Source organism: Marmota marmota, unplaced genomic scaffold, assembly GCF_001458135.2.
Source record: "Marmota marmota marmota unplaced genomic scaffold, marMar, whole genome shotgun sequence".
In the NCBI taxonomy this organism is placed as follows: Eukaryota; Metazoa; Chordata; class Mammalia; order Rodentia; family Sciuridae; genus Marmota; species Marmota marmota.
The window spans coordinates 15,678,709-15,702,178 of NW_025999941.1; the positions used below are offsets into that span (position 1 = coordinate 15,678,709).

Sequence of the window (23,470 nt, forward strand, 5' to 3'; positions counted from 1 at the left end):
CCCCACTCAAAAGAGACATTATTCTAACAGCATTACACATATCATCTTGCTGAAGCTTCACAAGAACCCAGGAGGAAACTGAAGTCCAGGGAGGTTAAGTAATTTTCCCAAAGTCACACAGCTGGTAAGTGGTAGGGATGGGATTGGAACCCAGAGAGTCAGGTTCAAGAGTCTGGATTTCTAACCATTATTGAATGAGAATTTTCTTCCGTACATCCGTCTAATGTATAACCAATGAAAATAATTCTGTTATTCATTTCACATCAACTATGTGTTTGACTTTCTACATAATCATATTAATTATCCATTGACTCATTAACGATAATAATTATAAGTGTTTTCTTATTGTCTGTAGGTCATGTGCATAGCAATATGTTAGATATAGGTGCCTGGATGATTTCACTTAATTGAAACCTTAAAAAATTCTACAAGGCAGCAGTTTGCCTCATTTTTGTAGATGAGAGAAGTTGAGGCTCAGAGGTTTAAGGGTCTTTGCCAGGATCAACACGAGGAGCCAGGGTCTGGTCTTCACGAGGCGCAGGCCCTCTGACTGGGAGACACGGACATAATCTCCCTGTATAGACACAGTCTTTGCTTTGAATTAGGATAATTCAAAAGTTTTATACTCCCCGTCATCGTCACAACTATGCAAACATATCTGCGCTCTTCAACCAAGGTTCATTTGGAAGGGTCTTAGAATTAAGCCCAATCAGCCTGGTGGGGAGCTGGTTTTCTTCCTAACCACTGGGATGCCTGGCATTCTGTAAAGACTGTGACAAAGGTGTTTAAAATAAAAATGTCAATTCATCACTAAGTTTAGCGACACTATCGGGCTCTAGTATAATGAAATTTTTGCTTATATTGTTTCATTGGATAAATTAATTTCCCATTTTTTTTCTAAACTGCAAAAAAATAAAAACATTAACAGGTAATTCTATCAAGAATGCTCTTTCCCAGGAGACAAATGAGGCAGTTTTAAATTAAAGTGAATTAATCATCCAAACATTATAATACTCGACCATTTTAGTGATTGTTAATCAACATTAAACAGAAAATGATACCTCACTCTATCTCCTTACTATTTGTTTTGACTATAAACACACATGTTTTCATTATTAGCAAAGTTACTAAATAACAAAGATTCGTGGACATGAAAAAGGAATAGCTGAGATTTCTATGTCAAAGGCAGTATCTTATGTTTGTATTTCTAAAATAAATAAAATTGAATTATAATAGACTCCAACAGTAATATAAACAAGATAGCACCTGGTGTGTGTGTGTGTGCGCGTGTGTGTTTGCCCATGTGTATGCATGAAATCAAAGTTAAAGCAAAGAAGTACAGACGTAGAGGAAACCTTGCCTCAGCCCCTAAACACTTCCAGTTCTTTTTCTCTACCATTTTCATAACAAAACTTCTCTCATGGTCCAAGGTAGCTGCTCAAGCTCCAGCCATTGGGTCTTTCTATCCAGCATGAAAGAGGAAAGAAGAAGGAAGGGAGAGGACACCTCCTTCATGAGACTTCCTAGAAGTCACTGACTTCATCCTATGGACCAGGGACTTAGTCTTGGTATAACACCTATATACAAGAGAGGAGCTGGAAAAAAATATCTTTGTTTTCTTTTCAGCGTGGAAAAAATATCAGGTTCTGGTATTTGGAAGTAAAGGAAAATGGATTGTTAGAAGACAATGAAAAGCCTCACTAGAACTTCAGAATGTAAAAAGACCAATACTTTTTTTTTTCCTTTAAAATAAAACATTATCTAGGGCTTTGCAAATATCTACTGTCAACATCTAAGCCGTTGTCAACTATAAAAATCTAAAGGCTTGAATAAAACTGCATCATCTAGAGCTCAAGATACTTGTGGGTAGGGATCAATATTATTGTTTTGCTCCTCCCAAAGGATATCTCATTGAGCCCACGTTTCCATTGTCAGGAAAGGAAACATAAAGGGTTAAATCATGAAATTCAGTTACTACCACTTGGGATGAACTTAAGGAGCATAAATGTCATCCATTCGCAATCACATGGGTTCTTTGGGCTGACATCAAACACCTTAGGCTCCACTGAACTGTAAGGAGAGGCAAAACATCAAGCAGTAAAACCACCTGATTGAAAATGAAAATCCAGGCTAGAAAGTGCAAAGAAAGGCAAACCTGATTGAGGCTGGTAACACCCACTTTTGGACATAGCTGCCTATTCCTCTGAGCTAGTTCAAATTTTTTTTTCCCGAGTTTGATCCATGTGTAGATTCTCTCCCCCTTTTCCTTTTCTTCCTATGTTCTACTAAGGAGTATCCCCACCCCGATCAATGCCTTCCAAAGCCAAGAAGCAGCAGCATCCATGTTGGGAGGGGAGCAGTGGCCAATGGAAGTATGAAGCCAACTTAAGGAAGGCCTTAGGATCCTGAGCTCACAAGACTTCTGAACTATTCCAAAACCGCAACCAGAGACTTCAGCATCTCAATGAGGTAGGTTATTCCACATGCTAATGACACAGGATTCTCAGTGGATAAACATAAGAAAATATGGAGACTACTCCCTTATTTTGTGATTTGGCAAAATGATCGTCCCAAATTCAGATGAGCTTGTGGTCCAACTCTGGCCACATGTTAATCAGGATTCTTGGGTTTTCAATGAAACTTCTTCTTCTTCTTCTTCTTTTTTTTTTTGGCAGCAGGGATTGAACTCAGGGGTGCTCAACCACTGAGCCCCATCCCCAGCCCTTTTCATATTTTATTTAGAGACAGGGCCTCCCTGAGTTGCTTAGCAACTCCCTAATTGCTGAGGCTGGCTCTGAACTTGCTATCCTCCTGCCTCAGCCTCCTGAGCCGCTGTGATTACAAGTATGTGCCAAGAAATTTATTCTGGCTAACTGAATTAAAAAAAAAAAGAATCTTACTGGAAAGATATTGGGTGAGCTATAGAATCTTCAAGAAGGCAGAAAGGTTTATAAAATAGGCAGAAATCAAAATTGAGCTTTGAGAAAAAGATCCCTCTCATACTCAGAAACAGTCACGGGCACACTGCATCCTACGATGGGGCTCTCAGCTCGGCGACCTTGAGCCCCACTGGACACTGGATGGTCTCCCTGTGGATGGAGTAAATCCTAAATGGTTCTTTTCACTTCATAACTATTCTATGCTCTTCATCTCAGGAGGAAATGTCCATCAGATTGGCCAACGTGGGTCAGACTTCTAGGCTCACAGAACCTGAGGAACAAGTACTTGGCCATTTTGAGCCATTCTCTGTGAGGTAAAATGGAACTACATATCCCAAGACTCACACCAAAGTCCCCCAAGTAGAACTGTCCAGATATTGAGAAGCCCACAACTTAGCCCTTTGCCTAGAATTTGCAATTTACCAGATGTCGTGACCTTGAGCAAGTTATCTGAACTCTGTGTCTGTCACTCACTTCCATTACCTCTAAAGAAGAGGTGATGAGTACAGATCTCGGGGAGCTGTCTGAGGAAGATACGAGATTATACAGGTCAATAAATTTTGAGGCCCAGTGTAAGCATCCCCGTATATTGGCCTACAATACTGTCAGGAGGAAACACAGGAAATATGCTCAATTCTGTCAACAGGAATGGGATAATGGTCGGCATCACTGTGACTACTGTCATAATTAGCAAGAGTGAACTTTGAGAATCTGAATTAAATTTCAAACTCCATTGAAACCCTATTGCCCTGAAGTATTTTCCATGAAAAATACTTTTAAATTCTTTTAATTTAAATTTTAAATTTCTTTTAAACTATCCATTGTTTTCCTCTTGCCCTCCCTCTCTTACCTATCCCTTCTTGTGGCAGTATTTTGTTGATATTGTTGAAGAGGCCTGGTTTTATTTTAAGGAAATTCTAGTTGGGCATGGTAGTGCACACCTGTAAACCCAAGGGAGGTTGAAGCAGGAGGATTGAAGTTAGAAGCCAGCCTCAACAACTTATGAGGCCCTAATTAACTTAGTGAGACCCTGTCTCTAAATAAAAAAAAAAATATTTTTAAAAAGGGTTGGGATGTGGCTTGGTGGTTAAACACCTCTGGATTCAATCCCTGGTACAAAAAAGAAATCAACTTCTGATTGCGCAAACTTTCCTGATCTTGTTCCCATGTGGTACTTAGCAAGCTCTGCTCTCCATGTACTTCCTGTTCTCTGAATAATCAGATGAATAGTTAGAATTACGTTCAGTTTCTGGCAGGACCACTTGCTAGACTGCATGCTGCACTTCCATCAGAAGACCTGTAAAGTCTAGTTTTTCTCTCTTGAGAATGTCAACCCTCCACCCGCTGCCTAGACCCATCCATCAATTCATTAGAGTTGTAAAATGGTGATGATGATCTGATCCTGTCATTCCTTCTATTTTTTTTTTCCTTTGGGTACCAGAAATAGAACCCAGAGGTGCTCAACAACTCAGCCCCAGCCCCAGCCCCTTTTAATATTTTATTTAGGGACAGGGTCTTGTTTTGCTGCCTAGGGCCTTGCTAAGTGGCTGAGGCTGGCTTTGAACTCACGATCCTCCTGCCTCAGCCTCCCGAGCTGCTGGGATGACAGGTGTGAGCCACCACACCCAGCTCTGCCATTCCTTCTTTATATATTACGTCATGTGTTCTCAAAGGAGAAACTTCCCCCAACTGGTTGGCCTGATGCCCTGTCCTGAGGAAAGAGAATAAATGCGTGGGTCCTTCCTTGGATCCATTTTCTCTTTCATAATATATAGGTCTTTCTAGCATCTTCCCAAACAGACCAACAAGATGAGTCTCTTTCTCTTAATGTCACTATCAATGGGTCGATATGAACAAATGTCATGGTTTGAAGCAATTTCCACTCTTTCTAAACCCTCACACTGTCCCCTCTTGGGCTGGTCAGAGCCTATTCGAGGAGGCTCTCGAGTCCTCTTGATGGGATCCTAGTAGCTGTGACTACTTTGTTAATGACTTCTTTGCTTTTTGATAGGACAAAATGTTCCGGTCTCACCACTTAGAGTCACAAAATCCCATCGGCATTTCCTCTGAGATGATTTTTGGCCTCCATTCTCTTGTCTCTTTTTCCTTGGCCAGGAGTCAAGTCCGGTTCCTGACGGCCCCCTCAAGACACTGTGAACATTTCTTCCTCCATGGACCTCTCTTCTCCTAACCCACACCACATAGACTTATCAAAAAAAAAAAATCATGTAAGCAGAGCTTTCCCTTACTAAAAAATCATTACTACCTCTTTCCCCCTTGTACACAAAATAAATACAAGCTCACTGCTGCGACTGTTGAGATCTGCCCTGACCGGGACCCATCTGCCCCCCCCCCCCCCCCCCCCCCCCCCCCCCCCCCCCCCCCCCCCCCCCCCCCCCCCCCCCCCCCCCCCCCCCCCCCCCCCCCCCCCCCCCCCCCCCCCCCCCCCCCCCCCCCCCCCCCCCCCCCCCCCCCCCCCCCCCCCCCCCCCCCCCCCCCCCCCCCCCCCCCCCCNCCCCCCGCACCCCGGTCTCCATTAACTTTGAATTTTCTGAAGCATATCCTAGGCTCCAATCAAAATATACCACTCTACATCTTTCCAAATGTCCTGCATTTCTGTATCTCAATATTTGGATGAAGCCAATCTCCAATTTCCACTTTTGGCCATTCCAGGAATATTGCAGGGCTTGGATAAGAAGCTATCTCCTTCTAGATGTGTCCACAAGCCACGAGCCACCTCCCTTTGCTTTCTCCTTTGGGAATTTTTCAGATCAGAGACCTATTACTGATATTTCCAACTTTTGATCATCCTAGGGCTGGGAGGGAAAGGGAGGGGGCAGGGGATTAGCAAGGGCGGTGGAATGGGATGGACATCATTATCCAGAGCACATGTATGAAGACTCGGATCGGGTGTCAACATACTTTTATATATAAACAGATATGAAACATTGTGGTATATATGTGTAATAAGAATGGTAATGAAAAAACATAAACGTATAAAGGCATGAATTGGCGTGAACATACTCTATATACAAGGATATGAAAAACCATACTCTATATGTGTAATAAGAACTGTAATGCATTCCACTGTCATGTATTTAAAAAAAATAAAAAACAAACAAAGAAATTTTTTAAAAATGTAAAAGCTATTGGTCTGATAACATCTTCTGGAACCCATTTCCCAGACCTCTTTGATATCTAAGAGAATTCGCAAGCCCTAGAAGGCCTTCCCCCATGGAGGAGCAAATGCTTTATCTTGCACTTGACCTGTTAATTTTGTGAACCGAATTTCCAAATGAACAGCAGTTCAAACAGAGGAACACGTCCCTGTGGTCACTTGCCACTATTACCCTCTCTTTCTAAAGGCAGAATGAAAAACTACATAAAGAGCCTCCAGGAAATAAAAGGTACTTCCACCAGGTCAAGTCCAAACAGGGTCCATCACCCCAGTCACCCCGTTTTCCATATGGATGGCCGACAGTCAAGAAGACAGTGATAAACTGTGAGAAAGCTCCTAAAATATATAAAACAAAATAAGTAGGAAGAAAGATTGGCTTCTGGGCTCCTGGTGTCCCTTGATGCTCAACTTCCTGCAGTGCTGTTGGCATGCACGGAGCATTTCCAAGGCCTTTGAGAAAGGGAATGTGTCCACGGAATGAACTGGAATGCCTTCGTGTCTGCTCAGAAAGGGATCGAAATGAGCTGCTTTTCAACAACTCCAACCCACAACTCAACACTTCCTAAGTTACACAAATAGAGAGACCCAGTCGGTGTGGTCAGGATAGAATTAAATGACTGATCTCCCTGTTAAAGCGACAGATTCGAGGCGGGGGTGGTGGCTGAGCGGTGGGCACTTGCCTGGCATGTGGGAGACCCTGGGTTGGATTCTCAGCACCACATATAAATAAATAAAATAAAAGTCTATCAACAACTAAAAAAAAATTTTTTTTAAAAAAGCAACATATTTCTCACAACATGCTCCATTTGCAGCTGTGTCCCGTGAACACTAGAGTGGGCCATCAGTGTCTCTCGTGGCAGGAACATGGTCTTTCCTGGAACATACTGAATTCTATTCTAGAGTTTCTGAAGGCTGTGGGTCACACCTTGCTGAGAGAAGATAATTGTTTTACTCAGCTATTTTGCTTCTGTGACTAAAGGACCCAACCAGAACAGTTTTAGGGGAGGAAAAGTTGATTTGGGGGCTCAGGGTGTCAGAGGTCTCAGTCCATAGACAGCAGGCTCCACTCCTCGGGGCTCGAGGGGAGGCAGGACATCATGGAGAAAGAGTGTGGTGGAGGGAAGCAGCTCACATGGTGACCAGGAAGCAGAGAGAGACTCCACTCTCCAGAGACAAATAGAGACCCCAAAGCCACGCCCCCAATGCCACCTCCTCCAGCCACCCCCACCTGCCTCCAGCCACCACCCAGTTAATCCCATCAGGGGGGTTCATTCACTGATTAGGTTAAGGCTCTCACCACCCAGTCATGTCTCCTCTGGACCTTCCTGCACCTTCTCACATGTGGGACACTTCACATCCAAACCATAATATACATCAATGTCTTTCTATCCAAAGCAAAACAAAAACCAAACTTCAATCACTAATAAGAATGTTTTTGAATATGTAGGCGTTTAAGATAACCTGAACACAGATTATTTCAAAGTCTATGATGTTGAGACCACTGACCATTCATTTGTTAAAAATGTAAATTGGTCTGAGGATTCACTCATTATATCAACGTAAATATCCAATGATTCTGAAACATAAAGGTAAAAAATGAAATAATAAAAGTGATAGAAGAAATCAGGTGTGGTGGTGCATGGGGCTTGGGAGGCTGAGAAAGAGGGATTGCAAATTCAAAGCCAGCCTCAGCAATTTAGTGAGTCCCTAAGCCACTTAGGGAGACCCTGTCTCTAAAAGGACTGGGGCTGTGGCTCAGTGGTGGCGCACTTGCCTGGCATGTGTAAGGCAACTGAGTTCAATTCTCAGCATCACATAAAATAAATAAAGGACTATCAACAACTTAAAAAAATTAAAAAGTTTAAAAAAATAAAATAAAATAGAATAAAGTCTTAAAAACAAATAATAAATATAGTTGTGGATGGTAGAGCAGGGAGCTGGTGAAAGATGAAATACAAACAGGCAATAAAAGGGTAGAGAAAGATGTAGACAAAGAGGCTCACTGCAGAATAGTGAAAGACAGATCAATCGATAATGGATTAAATAAATTATGATACATTCTTAAAAAGATTGACTACTGATGTCAGTTAGAAGGACATATTTTTATATTCACTGACATGGTAAAATTTCCTTTATCTAATGATGTGCAAAAAAAGTAGATTGCAAAATTACACACACACACACACACACACACACACACACCAAGGGAATTGACAATATTGTTGGAAGTCCTGATGTAATGCAGAGTCCAGGCCTGGTTTGTTTTCATGGCCCAACATTGACACCAAGAGCTCAAGTTATTTCCACGTCTCCCTTGCCTCACAACCTTCAGTCCCAACTATGGCTTAGGTTGAGTCTCCTCCTAGTGCTAAGATGGCTGCCAGCAGCCATCATAGCACATTCTTCCTGGGTTCTATTGGTCAGGGGAGGGGGAACAGCACTTCTCTCCCCAACACAGCATACAAATCCTTCCCTTCAGTCTCATTACATCAATTAGGTCACTTTGTCTTTCATGAACCAATTGTACTTCAAGTACAGTACCATGTGCTGATAGGCTTAAAGTCTCTTTCTGAAGAGAGGGATATGAAGGAATCTGAAAAGAAATTGTTTGAAAGTGGGGGTTGAAAAAGTAGATGCCCAATCACGTCCACTAAAAATAGGATCTATAGATTTTATTATATTTACAAAGTGCAAGCCAATCAAAGCTACTCTACAAACAAGAAGGGTTAGTGAGGATGTGGGGGGAAAAGGCACACTCCTACATTGCTGGTGGGACTGCAAATTGGTGCAACCATTCTGGAAAGCAGTATGGATATTCCTCAGAAAACTGGGAATGGAACCACCATTTAACCCAGGTATCCCACTCCTTGGTTTATACTCAATGGACTTAAAAAATCAGCATATCACAGCATATGAGCAGTTCATATGGGTTAATTTCACTGGGTAAATTGGTAGATTATCCACATCGCTTTAAAGACCCATGTTGCTTGGATGAGTCAAGAGTTAAGGAACAAGTTTAAAATCCTCCTTCAACTTAATGGAAATGTCTCAGATGGCTATTTTCTCCAAAGATCTGGCTGTTAAACGAGACAGGTTAATTTGCTATAAATAAAATCCAAAGGAATCATCATATTCTCTAATATCTTTGTTGCTATAACATTTGAACAAAAGAAATCTTTTTTTTTTTTTTAAATCCTAGGAGTGAATTGTTTTTGTTCTGAAACCACAGTTCAATGACAAAGATGGTATTGAGTATGGGATTGTTCGGGAAACAAAAAGATATGCCCAAGGAGAGTGATTCAGGAAAGCCTCACATAAAAGCCTTTGGATGAGGGCACAGAAAAGGGAAGGCCCAGAGTTCTTGCTGCGGACGGAGAGGGAAGTGTTCTGGATCATAAATCTCCCTCAATGTGCGCAGGGATCCAATATGTATAATGGTGCATTTGTTTTTCTTTTCCAATGATTCTCGCAGTCATTTATTGCCAGGTCATAAGGAAGTAAGCAGACGCTGTTAATTTGGCATCCTATTGAAATGAGGCTTGCAGCAGAACCACTTTTCTGGAGTGGAAAAAAAATGATGGATTGTTTTCCTCACAAAAGCAAATGGAGGTGTGTGGAAAAGCCAAGCGGCTGTGTGACGAAGCTCTGTAGGAGCTTCACACAACAGGAATCCTAATTGAATATTGACTGAAAAGATAGCTTTGGGCTGTCCTCCTAGAAACAGAGGGGGGAAATATGAAAAGCTCTTTAGAGTAAATGGCAGATCTACAATTGTTTAGAACTGCAGCCAGGGGTCAGGGCAGGAGGGGGACATCCTTCTAATTAATTAAAACAAGTGCAGACCTTGACAGCGTCTCCTGACTCTGAAGGTCGATCACACTGAATTACAACACACAGTCGCTCAGAGGCTGTCTCAGCAAAGTAGGCAGGGGGGGAAGAAATCCTTTTCTTTTTCCCAGAAAGCCTGGCAAACATCATGTGGCTTTTGTCAAAACCTCAAGGATGGCTGGGTGCAGTGGTGCATGCCTGTCATCCCAGCAGCTCAGGAGGCCAAAGTGAGTTCAAAGCCAGCCTCAGCAAAAGTGAGGCCCTAAGCAGCTCAGTGAGACCCTGTCTCTAAATAAAGTACAAAATAGGGCTGGGGCTGGGGCTCAGTGGTCGAGTGCTCCCGAGTTCAATCCCTGGTACAAAAAAAAAAAAAAAAAAAAACACCTCATAGGAGTCGGGCACAGTGGTGCATGCTTGTAATCCCAGTGCAGTTCAGGAGGCTGAGGCAGGAGGATTGTGAGTTCAAAGCCAGCCTCAGCAAAAGTGAGGCGCTAAGCAACTCAGTAAGACCCTGTCTCTAAATAAAATACAAAAAAGGGACTGGGGATGTGGCTCAGTTGGTAGAGTGCTTGCCTTGCATGCACAAGGCCCTGAGTTCAATCCCCAGCACCACAATAACTAAATAAAAGTCAAAAATGGTCTGGAGATGTGGCTTGGTGGTTAAGTGGTACTGGGTTCAGTTCCTGATACCAAAACAACAACAACAACAACAACAAAAAAAAAACCCAAACCCCCACAAAATTTATAGGAACATGTTTCCAACCTGGCCAGGGAGAAATGATGGAGCAAATAATGTCCTCATCTTGTTTGTGATGACCATACTTTTTGAAAAATTCAAGCCTCAAAATGATTTGTGGGAAAGCAAATCACTTTAAGACAAAGTCAAGGCCAATCACCCTTCCTCTGGCCATCACCCGGGTGTCTCAGTCAGTTTGGATAGCCAGTGTTATTGGACATCAGAGCAACTCAGGGATGCATATCATTTTGAAAAGCCCCCCTACCCCACTACCCCCTAGCCAATAAGGAACCGATGAAGCCCTATAAGTTTCCCTGGTTACCATTATCTGGTCCCAACTTCCTTTAACCATGATATACCTCTTGCCTGAGGCTTGCTGTAGTTCTCTCTTTCCTCATGCTGACCCTGAAGGACCTAATCTCCTGCCTCACATTCCAACCTGAACTGTTCCTTAGCTTCGAATGCACCCACCTCCCGAGAGTGGAGACCCTCTGATAGCTGATGGGGTATTCTGAAGCCGATAGGATGGTGCACTGACCAGATGATCCAAGGACATCTGACTCTTCTCTCAGATCAAGGCACCCTGACCTCTCAGGAGAGCTCTAACTTCAACTGGAACATGAAATCACAAGGAGGAGAATTCTGGAAGGCTGGCCAGAGCACGTAGCTTTTCTCCATCCCTCTGCCCAGATCCAAATCATACATGTCTATTGACACATAAAAAACTTGAAATCAACGTTCTACAGTGACACAACCACATCAATGTTTATAGCAGCTCAATTCACAAGAGCTAAGCTATGGAACCAACCTAGATGCCCTTCAGCAGATGAATAGAGAAATAGAATGTGGCAGACGTACACAGTGGAATATTAAAAGTCATAAAGAAGGATGACTTTGTGACTTTTGCCAGTAAAATGGATGGAACTGGAGACTATCATGTGAAGTGAAATAAGCCAATCCCCCCAAACCAAAGGCTGAATGTTCTCTCTGATGTGCTGATGCTAACACACAATAAGGGGGTGGGGGAGAATAGAAGTTCATTAGATTAGACAAAGGGGAATGAAGGGAAGGGTGGGGGGATGGGAATAGCAAAGATAGTGGAATGAGCTGGACATCACTTTCCTGTGTTCAAGTATGAATACACAACCAGGGAAACTCCACATCATGTACAACCACAAGAATGGGATCCTAAGAAGAATAAGTCATACTCCATGTATGTATGATATATCAAAATACACTCTACTGTCATGTATATCTAAAAAAAACCCCAAATTTTAAAAAATCCAATAAAACCAATAATATGGATGAGAAGATAACATGTTACTGTTGAGTGGTCTGAGGCCAGCCAGGGGAGATATCTTGAAGGTCAATATTTTTTCCGATGTCTTCTGGCTGGTCTGTGCTTTCTATGAACCTCTGGCTACTGGCCCTCATCATAGGAAAGCACTTGTACCCAAAATGACATCAACTTCATGGTGAAACTTCCTCCTGTTCAAGTCAGCTGACCATATTTTGGCACCAAAACTTCCCTGCAGAACAAAGCAGGAGGTTGATTCACATTCCAATCCAAGTTCCTAACCTCCCTATAGGTCAGAACAAGGCGTTCACGACATTCAACACCCACGCAGCCACTCCTCTAACGGCACTCATGGAGGTGAGCAGGCATAAAGGGTTGGTGGTCTACAGAAGACAGAGACTGGAGAATTCTCAACATAGACATGTTAGCAGCTACAGCCATAGTTATGACAAAGAACTCAGTTATGACAAAGAACTAGAAGAAAAAGTAACTTTTTAAAAAGATGTGTATTCTGGGTAGTCATTGCTCTTTGTCACCTCCTCATCTCCAAAACTCTCTAGGAAATAAAGTGTCAGTGCGAAGACTAGACATTCAGACACTCAGCCCATCCTGTCTTACGCTATTCTATGTAGGTGCTCCTCCAATCTCCAACCAGACCAGCAGATTCCCCGAGGTCAGGAAGGCTGTCTAAAACATCTCTGTGCGTTTTGCCTATAGGATCTAGTAAGTTCCTTTATGTACAAGTGTCTCTAAACAACGTATAACATTGTGTGATGATGTCTAACAAACAAACACTGAATATGGAAAAGCCCCCAAGAAATGTTTTGAACACAGTATGTTACGACACGTTGCTTTATAGACAGCAGTTGCTACATATTTCAGAAAAAAACAATCACCAAAGTTGATGTTCATAGATATATTTCAACTCATTTGCTTAAACAACTCTGAGCCTACCATCCACACCAAAAGGCTGTTTTTTTTTCTGCAGAAGGCGTAATTATTTGCAAAAATTTTTCAATGTTTTCCATTTGCTTTCTTAAGTGGCACAGTAGATTCTCTGCGTGTTTGCCAAAATCCCATTGTCTTTTTGAAAACGTTACAGCCCCTGAAGGGTTTGAAGTTTAGCATGTGCTCCTGCAACACTTAGGGACTTAAAAAAAAAAAAAGTTAATTTCAAAGTATCTCAGAACTTTACTACTCTACAGAAGTGATTTAGAGAACTACCAAAGATGAAGTTGATATTTTCCTCTCATAGTCTGTGGAAAGGCCAGCAGTACATGATCAATTTCCTCCCTATCGCTCAACTTTACAATACCAGCCAGCAGATTGGAACATTTGAAGACTTGATAATTCAATGCATTTTTCAAATCTTTTTCCCACTTGTTAAAATGAAAGGAATGATACAGTAAAAGGGCAATTTCTTCCCCTTTGAATAGTGAAAGGTATCAAGAAAAGGCCATACCTAAGAAGTAATTGTCCTTTTTTTAATAGATATTTTATGCATATTATGTTCTTCTTACATGTTCAATATGCAATAGTCCCAGAGTTATAATTTATTTATATTCTCTCTCCATCTGGAAGAGACCTTAGACAGCTTACATTAAAAGAACAGGGAAAATAATGCCAGAATCTCATAAAAGAATAAAAGTCCAGAAAAGAAGCACAGTTATGTCTAAACATATAGAACTTACAGACTCTATGACATAACTTTGACAACCTTGTGACTGATGATATTTTAAGCAACTAGATACTGTGGTGCACTCCTATAATCCCAGCCCCTTGGAAGGCTTGAGGCAGGAGGATTACAAGTCAAAGACAGTCTCAGCAATTTAAAGAGGCCCTAAGCAACTTAAAATAAAAAAAATAAAAAGGGCTGGGAATGGTATACATATGTATGCGTGTATAGACATATATATATAATATATATATGTATATATGTATTTATGTATATGTGTGTGTGTATAGCATAAATTTCACTATAATGCTCTTGACTTTTTCCCCCAGAGAAAGCTAAATTTAAATACAGTTTGTTATAAAACACAAACCCAACATAGAAACTTAGTTCTCACTGTGGCTCATTTTTATTTTAATGTTTGGCCATTTAGACATGTGCACTACCGTTCAATTCAGATTTAGCTATTGCAAGCGATTCATACTTGTGGATGGCTTTTAAGAGACTTTTGTCCATATTGGAACTAGGAATTTGTCAGTTCTTGGTATAAACAAGCCAAGTCTTGAGGTAATCGATAGCATGTTTCCGTGGCATAAATTATCTTGAAATCACTTGGAAATTGCTTCACCCTTCATGTTTTCCACGGAGAAGATTTTATTAAAGTAAATAACTTGTGTCTCTGTAGTACAAGCAGATTGTATTTAAAACCCCTTCACCTCCTCATCTTCAAAACTCTCTAAGAAATAAAGCATCAGTACGAAGACTAAACATTTGCTGAGCACCTACTATGTGCCCAAACACTGTTTAGGGGATGGGGAAATCAAATGGAGTACAGTGACTTTGTTTTGGGAGTTCTTAAAGCCTGGTGAGAGAGATGCACACATAAAAGATAATTTTTTTTTGTCCCCAGGGTCAGGGTGGTCCACTAAAGGTTCACAGAAGGAACTCAGGGGTACTCCACCACTGAGGCCCATCTCCAGCCCTATTTTGTATTTTATTTAGAGACAGGGTCTCACTGAATTGCTTAGCACCTCACTTTTGCTGAGGCTGGCTTTGAACTCACAATCCTCCTGCCTCAGCCTCCAGAGCCACTGGGATTACAGTTGTGTGCCACCGCACCTGGCATAACAGCTAATTTAACACAGTGCACAGGAGCTAAGAGGGGCAGACTACAGAGTTGTGAGAGACTGAGCCCAATATGAAGGTTTGATAAAGTTTCCTAAAGGAGATGACACTTGAGCTAATTAAAGAACAAAGAAGAACAAATCCAAGGAAGAAAGGCGAGAAAGACCTTCTAGAATAAGGAGTGACTCCAGTAAAGGTGTCTAAGTCTGAAATAGTGTGGGGACCTTTAGTGGACCTAGATGCATGAGTGCTGTTATTCCTGTTGCTGCTCATGTTTGCTGAGCATCCATCCCATCCTGAGGTCTTGCCAAACAATTGGCACCCGTCTTTTCTTGTAATCCTCTCTATTGTTTTTCCTCAATTTTACAAAGGAGAACATGAAGACATAAAGAGATGGGTAATTTGCATAAGCTCACCGTTTAAGTTAGGTTTGTGTTGCTGTGACGGAAACACCCCACAAGAGCAAATCCGAAGAGGGAAAGTTTATCTGGGGCTCATGGCTTCAGAAGTCTCAGTCTAGAGATGGCCAACTCCATTGCTCTGGGCCCGAGCTGAGGCAGCACATTCTGGGGGAAGGGCCCAGAGGAAAGCTGCTCAGCTCATGGTGGGGTCAGTAAGCAGAGAGAAAAAGTGAGGGCAAGGACCACAGGGAAGATTTCTCCCTTCCAGGGCTTGCCCCTAGTGACCCACCTTCCGATTAGGACTGATTAGGATACAGCTCTCATAATCCAATCATTTCACCTCTAAATATGCCTGCACTAACAGGAGGTTTGGGGAGATACCTCACCTCTAAGTTGTAACGATCACCCAGCACCAGGTCACAAAACCAAGCAAGAATTTGAACCGGGGACTGAGAACAGAGCTGAAACTCACTGTGCTCTGTCTGCACATTGTCTATTCACGTGAGGCTTCTTTTCCTTGATAGATGAATAATACATATGTGTGCATAGACATATGTGTATATATGTTTAGATAGATGCATTTACAGTTAGTCAGATATTCTTGGAATTTACTCCTTACACACATACAAAAACATGTAATTGGTGAGATTACTTGTAATGGCAATAGTAAATACCAATAAGGTAAACCAACACTTTTTTTTTTTTTGTACCAGGGATTAAACCCAGGGGTTCTTAACCACTGAGCCCCATCCCCAGTCCTTTTTTGTATTTTATTTAGAGACAGGGTCTCTCTGAGTTGTTTAGGGCCTTGCTAAGTTGCTGAGGCTGGCTTTGAACTTGCGATCCTCCTGGCTCAGCCTCCCAAGCTACTGGGATGACAGGCGTACATCATTCAACACTTAAAAAACAAAACAAAAAAAAAACCCACACATTTGAATCAGGACCAAAATATCAAGATTTGAAGAGGTAAGTGACCTCCTCCATAAAAGCAAGAATAAGAAAGGCCACATGGGGAGTAAGCACTGCTGTGGGACCCTTTACAAGTCCTCTGATAAGCCTGTGGCACCCGTACCCCATCGAAGCGTGCTTGGCATCCACCATTTGACAAATCGCCTGGCAATCCTGTCCTTGAGGCTTTTGTTCAAAGTGAGTTTTTAAAGCCAGAGAGATGGCCCATTCTTTGTCTGAAGTAATACAGCTCAATGAAAGAGGAAGGCGGGAGGTACTGTGCCCTTGACCCCAGCTGGCTTGTGGAGGATGCTATAATCTAAACCACCTGCCTCCTGGGTCTGCTCATCATGTTGATGGTGATGACCATGACAACGATGACAGCTATAAGGCTCTCTCTGGCCAGAACTTCACATATATTAATTTGCTTGATCCTTTTACAGATTAAAAATAATATATTGCTGCATATATCAACATAGCAATAAAAATAACACACAGCTACATATATCAACCTATCAATAACAAGAGCTAATACGCACATTGCATGTACCGCATGCCAGACCTGTTTCTGAGAGCTTTGATTGATTATCTCCATTCCACAGGAACCCAATCATGGAGGTACCACGGCTAGCCCGTTTTTACGGGAGGGTAAGTCAACGGAACCTCAGACAGATGAAATAAATTGCCCAAGATCACAGAGCCTCTAACAGTTAGGAAGCAAACCCAGGCCTTCTAGATTCAGAGTCTAAGATCTTAATTTCTGTTCTTCATCGTCAGTCAAGATTATCCATAGCACCTACCAGCCTCAAACTATTGGCTGCCTTCTTTACTTTTATTTCCTGTTAAGAACAGAAAATTCATTCCATCACTTGCTTGGAGCGGCAGACAAAAAATAAAAAAGGTGATTCTGACCCTCACTGCTACAACTGTGCAGAAACAATAAACTGTTACAATAACAAGAAACAGCATAGACTTCAAAATTCCAGATTACTCACTAGGAGGATTTACAGGGGCCAGGACCTAACCATCAATACTTGTTAAGAAATGGTGTCAACAAAAACCATGAGCTGCCGTCTTATTGCACGCATGTATATATGATTTTCCACTTGGAACAGTATAATTCAGTTAAACCTGATGAAGATTCCACTATTTAAGTGATGGCTGGGGAGTCTTACTGCTGTTGCCTTTTGCAAATCTATGAAAACTTTGGCCTCGTCCTGCAACATCTTCCCATTTTAAGAGAAGCCAGAAATCCACATTAAAAGAGAGAGAGAGAGAGAGAGAGAGAAAGAGAGAGAGAACCTTGATAGCTTTAAATGTTGATAATTAGTTCAAAAAACTGAAAAATTTGGAAAGTGTTTTGTAAACAAAGTACCTCTATGGCTCTCTGGGGTAGGCTTTACCCTCTCCCATGAGATCTGTTTTCTTCTAACCTTTTGAGATCGGATCTCCTCATCTGAAAATTTAAGAAGTTGGGTTCAACAAATTCTAACTTCATCTAACCATCAGGGATTCTTTGAAGACTGTGCCTTATCTTGTAAAAACATAAGCAAATCCAAGTTTAAAGAACTTATAAGTCTTTTTAAAAAATACTTATTTATTTTTTAGTTATAGGTGGATACAATATCTTTAATTTTTTTATTTTTATTTTTATGTGGTGCTGAGGATTGAACCCGATGCTTCACGCATGGTAGGCGAGCACTCTACCTCTGAGCCACAACCTCAGCCCCAAGAACTTATAAGTCTTCATAAAGAGTGACCTCATGGTCCAGAAAGAACAACAAGTGATTACATTGGGAGAGACCTTAGAAATCTCCGGGAGCTTCCCAATCCCCATCTTCAAATGAAGAAGAAATTACCCCAGGGACCAACAACTTGCCTACAACCAGCAATTCATTAGTGGTCATGTTTGAGCTCCAGTGCATGTTCCAATAGCCATGCCTTTCCCCGTCACCTAGCTTTTCAAAATTCTGTATTCATTTGAACTTGTAGACTCTCTTTCTTTGTGGGGTTTTTCAATGATACCTACTAAGAAGCTGTCTCCCTGCCCGCCACATTCTTTTCTTTTTGATTCAGCCATTTGTGTTAGGTTTCTGCCACTTGGAATCAAAATGATCTAACATTTCCAATCCAGCAGGGACTCTTCTCTACATTCCTGCTGCCTCCTGCTCTTTTGCAGACTAGAATACCTGTCCCTCCTTCTGCTTACCCAACTTGTGCTCCTTCTTCAAGACCTGAAGTAGCCTGCTTCCTTCTGGATTTTTTCCTGTATCACTTCCAGTGTTTATGAATTTATGCATATGCTCTTTCCCCCTTCTCTCCTTTAGAGCTTGTAACCAGCTTCTTACTATTAAATACTTTCCTTCTCCCAACTTATTTGACACATATATGTTCTCTTCCCAAATGAAGCCTAAACTCCCCTAAATCAGCAAGCTGATCTCTCAGACAGCTTTTGGTTCTTGCCTCCAAGCTTGGAAGAGTGCTTGGTGCAGTGGGTGATTAAAACTCATTTGGACATGAGAACTCTCCTCATCTTTTTCAGCTTCGGTTTGTAGAGACCTGGCCCCAAATCAAATACTGGTCATATTTCAAAGTGATAGCCTATGATTGTGTATTGAATTTGCTTTTGCAGGGGAAAGATCTCTGAATCATTTGACTTTTATTACTTTACACAGTGCAATTCTTCAGGAATGAAAGATTTAATTTCCTTTGTCCTTCAGTCTGGTTTTAGGGAAGCGGGAGGCTATTTCAGGTGTGTAATGAGGCAAAAACCTCTTTTATTACTTCTTCTAGATTCTGCATCTTCAGAAAGTCTCTGCTAGTACCAGGGCATAACAGTTCTGTCTGCACCAAAGAGATTGCAGGGAAAATGTCAAAAAACATATTTAAATAATTCAATTCTCCCTCTGATGAAAAGAGAAACATGTAATTCTGCTGGAAGGAAATCTGGTTTAACAGTTACTTAGTTCTCTCAAAAGGTTAGACTATTTTATTTTTTTGAATGCAAATCATATTTTGCATTGACAAAGTGAACCTTAAGAATTTTGAATAGTGGAGCAATCCAAGGGCCTCCAAGCATATCAGAATGAACGAATCACTATTATTGATTTAAAATACACACACACACACACACACAGACTTAACCAGTACTAGGTCTTAAATTTTATGAAAAGCCTCGCTGTTAAGTTGTGCCCAAATACAGCCAAATAAATAAATGGGTAAACATGGATTCTCTATGGCTAAAAGTGACTCAACATTGGCTGTACTTTCAGGGGAAGGTTACAAGCTGAATCACATGGAAATGAGTAGCTTGAATTTATAACACATTTGGTGCAGTCATCAAGTCCTCCTGAATGAAATAGGAGTCACCATGAAGTAGACACAATTTTAGGATCACTCCTTCCTACCGTCATATAAATACCTGCACAGAGAGGTACAGGCGCACACACCTACATATGCAAAGAAAAGAAGGCTCATTTCAGACTCTTCATAATCCAGGCATGATGAATGATTCCCAATTAAAAATAATGGTGCTGTCAATCTAAATATTACACAGAATTGTTTACAATGCCTGCTTGTACACGCCCTCAGTAACATCTATATGTAGCTAGTTCACACGAGGTAGCCACCCATCACCGTTACTACACAGTTTAGAAACAGATGGTGTAGCTTTGCCATGCCAACTTCTAGGTATTCATTCTACCATTCTGACAAAAGAAGGGATGGGGGGAAGAGGGGGCAGGGAAAGCAAAGAACTGTTGTCATTATGAGTTGCTGAAATCTAAATTTTGACAGTCGGGTACGGAATTTTTTGTTTGGGGTCATAAATGATGAACACCATCAAGTTATATTTAGAGTCACAGAAATGCAAGCAAAATATGCCTGTAAATGATAAAATAGGGTTTGCAAATTGTCTGTTCAGAGTCTTGTATTTTAATGAAATAAGATGGTTGGAATGCCCAGGTACTTATCCCCGACCCTAGGAAAAGTGAAACCCAAGTAATTAACTATCAAAATTATCCAAACAATGGCACCTTTTCCCCTGGCTCCTTCCCAATGATTCTTTTAAAATAAAATACTTTTTTTTTTCAGCTAGAATCACATAGCAAAACTGACAACAGTCTGGTGTTTGGATTTACCAGCTAACTGCTTAGCTCTTTCCTCTATATTCCTTATGAGGTTAATACCTAAATGCCCATGTTGATTGTTTGATTGGTTCCCAGAGGAAGAGGGGTAGAGAGCAAGTCAAGTAGAAATAACCCTGGGTGGACAGGTACACTTGACATGCTATCATGGTGCTTCTGTTCTTGTACTAGAATATTTTGGGCCAGTTTCTCCTATTCAAAAGATAGGCTTTGGAATCAGAATGTCCCCATGTCTTAATTCTCATTCATTTACCTATCTACTTAGTGTATTAGGCAACCACAAAACCTTCCAATCTCAGTTTTCTCTTGGTAATTTGCATATTGATAGGGTTTGAGGAGAACTAAAATGATTAAAAAGAACAGAAAAAGGAATTTAGATGAAAACCAAGGAAATCTAAATAAACTATGGACTTTATAGCAATGTATTGCTAGGGGCTCCTTCAGTCATAACATTTGTACCATACTACCGTAAGATATTAAATAATAATAGGGGAAACTAGCTGTAGGGTCAATAGCAACTCTCTGTACTATTTTGATTTTCAGTTTTTAGCTAATTTAAAACTATTCTACAAAATAAAGTTTATCTTCTTAAAAAATGATCAAAGTGTGGCCTCTTGCATATAGTAATGATATAGACTATTTAGTTTTATAAGGTGCATTATACTTTCTACAATATGATCTTTTCCTCTATTCAGCAATTCCTTTCATAGACAGTTCTATCTTTTTGCCTCCCATGTCACTAAATCCCTTTCTCTACATCATTTTACTTCTCTCTGGGTTTTTCTAGTTCATTTCTATTCTACTATGAACTCCTGTTTAGTATACAAGCAGTTTATATTTCTTCAAGGCTAATTTTAGTTCTCCAATTCCACTTTCTGGCCACAGTCTTAACACAATGATTATGAAAACATTTCAATTACTTTCACTGATCTTTCATTCAAGAAAAAAAAATCAGAGTTTTAAGACTTTTATTTGGAGAAGGAGCAAAAATACTTTTCCAGAAATGCATTAAAAACTTCAAAATACAACAATGGGAAAAGCTTATCTTCTCTTATACATAAGAAGATATATATATTCAGCTTCCCAGTAGAGCCAACAGGCCCTGGGGTTGCTTTGCTGGTATATATATTTAGCAATATTTTCCTGCAATAACTAAAAATAGTTTGACCAAAGGGCAATGTTATCTATCTGCTCTGGAGTTTCTCTGATGTTAAGGTCATGGGTTAAAACAGAAGCAGCTTGCCCCTTAAAACCACAGCTTTGAATGCATTTAGGTAAAACATATAATCAGATCAGAAAAATGTGACCTCATAATGATCTTTGTCAGATGGCTGAAGGTTTGTTTGGAAGAACTGGGTCTAGGTGGGATTTTTTTTTTTTCCTGTTACAGTGTTGGAATGGAGAAAAATCATCTGTTTAAAGGACACAGTTACTGAGACTTTGTTAATGAAAGGGTTCCCCCCCCTTCTTTTTATTTTCATTGTGAAAGTATAGCACATCTTTGGTTAGTGCTGTCACTAATGGGATACACTGGAGATGGATTTGGCAGTGCTATGAAGACACAATTACTGCAGTAATTCCAAGCTGAAAATTGAAATGTCTGGTTCTGTGGACCCAACATCCAACCTTAAAAACAACAACAACAACAACAAAAATACATTTTGTTGCTCTGAGAATACTTTTGCTCTATGATACTCCAAAAAAAAAAAAAAAAAAAGTAAGGGGCCACTCCGAGGGTGGGGTGAAGAGCCCACCTCTGTCTCTTAGCCAGGAAATGAGTTTTATTTCTTAGTAAAAACTGATATCCAAACTTGTGATGGCTGAAATAAATCGGCAGGGTTGGGTAATGTGTGTACGTATGTAAGCAAAACAAACAGGAATCTGTGCTAACTCAAGATAACGATGTAAGATAAATATGGAAAAATCTAACACTCTACTACAGCAACATACAATTCAGACTTAAAAGACAGCAACGGAGAAATGCACTATTTTAAGACACTAGTCTCTTTTAAGAAACTAACCCCCTTGATGGGGTTAGAGCTGCCCTGATGTGATGGGGTCACATCGCCCTTTGGGGGCTTCACTGGCTTTCTTGCTAGCTCCACTGCTGACTTTCCTCACTAACTCCACCTGGGTTCCTGACTGCTGGTCCCCCGCCACTGCCCCTCACCCTGCCGTGTGCACCACTCCCCTCCTTTCTTTGGCTGGAGAATAGCTGATAGAAATAGGGTTTTTTTTGCAGCTGCACTTTATGAAGCAGCAGGGTTTGGAGGGCCTCGGCGAGCCAGAAGGTGGCAGCGAAGTCACCTTGGGAAGAGAAGAGGGTCAAAGGGAAGAAGGTGGAGGTGCTGACCCTGGCAGAAGGCCCACCAGGCGCGCCCCTACTCCGGAGTCAGTGTGAAAGGGGAAGGTCGATTGGAAAGAACCGCGACCAGTGGGGAGAGGTGCCCCTGGGCCCTTAGGCGACCCGGGTTGGTGATCAGCTGATGAGCTGGGAGGAGGGTGCCCTTCGCAGCGTCTCTCCCGCTGGCCCCTGAGGCTACCGTGAGTCCTCGGGGAGCTAAACACTACTCGGAGGTGCTCTCTTCCCAGCACACCGGCGCCCCCACCTCCCGGGTGCCCCCGCCCGCCTAGCGCACGCCCAAGAGGGCGGGCCGGAGCTGAGCGCAGCCGCCGGCCGCAGGAGAGCGCTGGGAGCCCTGCAAGCGAGCAAGGCCTCTCTGGGCGCCGCGGGTTGCAAGTCACTCCCGAGCCTACGGGGTTACACAGCGGGACCTGCTTGCCCAGCACCCTGGCAGGGAGGCCCGGGCACGCGGCGCTGAGCTGCGCTCCAGGCCCCGCGCGGGTCCCAGCAACTCCGGGCCGGACTGGGCCTCGGGGAGGCAGCCTCGCAGCCCCTTCCTCCNCGCCAGTTCCCATTGTTCGCCCCGCCCGCCTGGCGACGTCCGGGGCTGCTCCCTGGGCCTCCCAGGCGCACCTACCTTCTGCTGCCGCCTAGCCATGTCGGTGGGCTGCTTGGCGTTGAAGGGGTAGGCGATACAGCGCATCACGAACACATAGAGCTGCAGCCTCTTCTTCCTCTCCTCCTCCTCCTTCTGCAGCCGCTCTAACTCTTCCTTCTCCTTCTCGCTCACCACCGACGGGCTGGGGCTGGAGGGCCGGCCGCCGCCGGCTCGGCTGCTGGGCTGCAGCCCCCCGGCC

The 23,470-nt window shown here is 42.1% G+C and overlaps 1 protein-coding gene across 1 annotated transcript in view; it reads right to left on the reverse strand.

Moving 5' to 3' along the window:
- The window catches only part of Cadps (calcium dependent secretion activator), a 468,098-nt gene that overhangs the window by 444,043 nt on the left and 585 nt on the right, over positions 1-23,470 (reverse strand). The window contains 1 exon segment of the mRNA XM_048801213.1: positions 23,251-23,468. Within this exon segment, the coding sequence (XP_048657170.1) occupies positions 23,251-23,468 (218 nt within the window).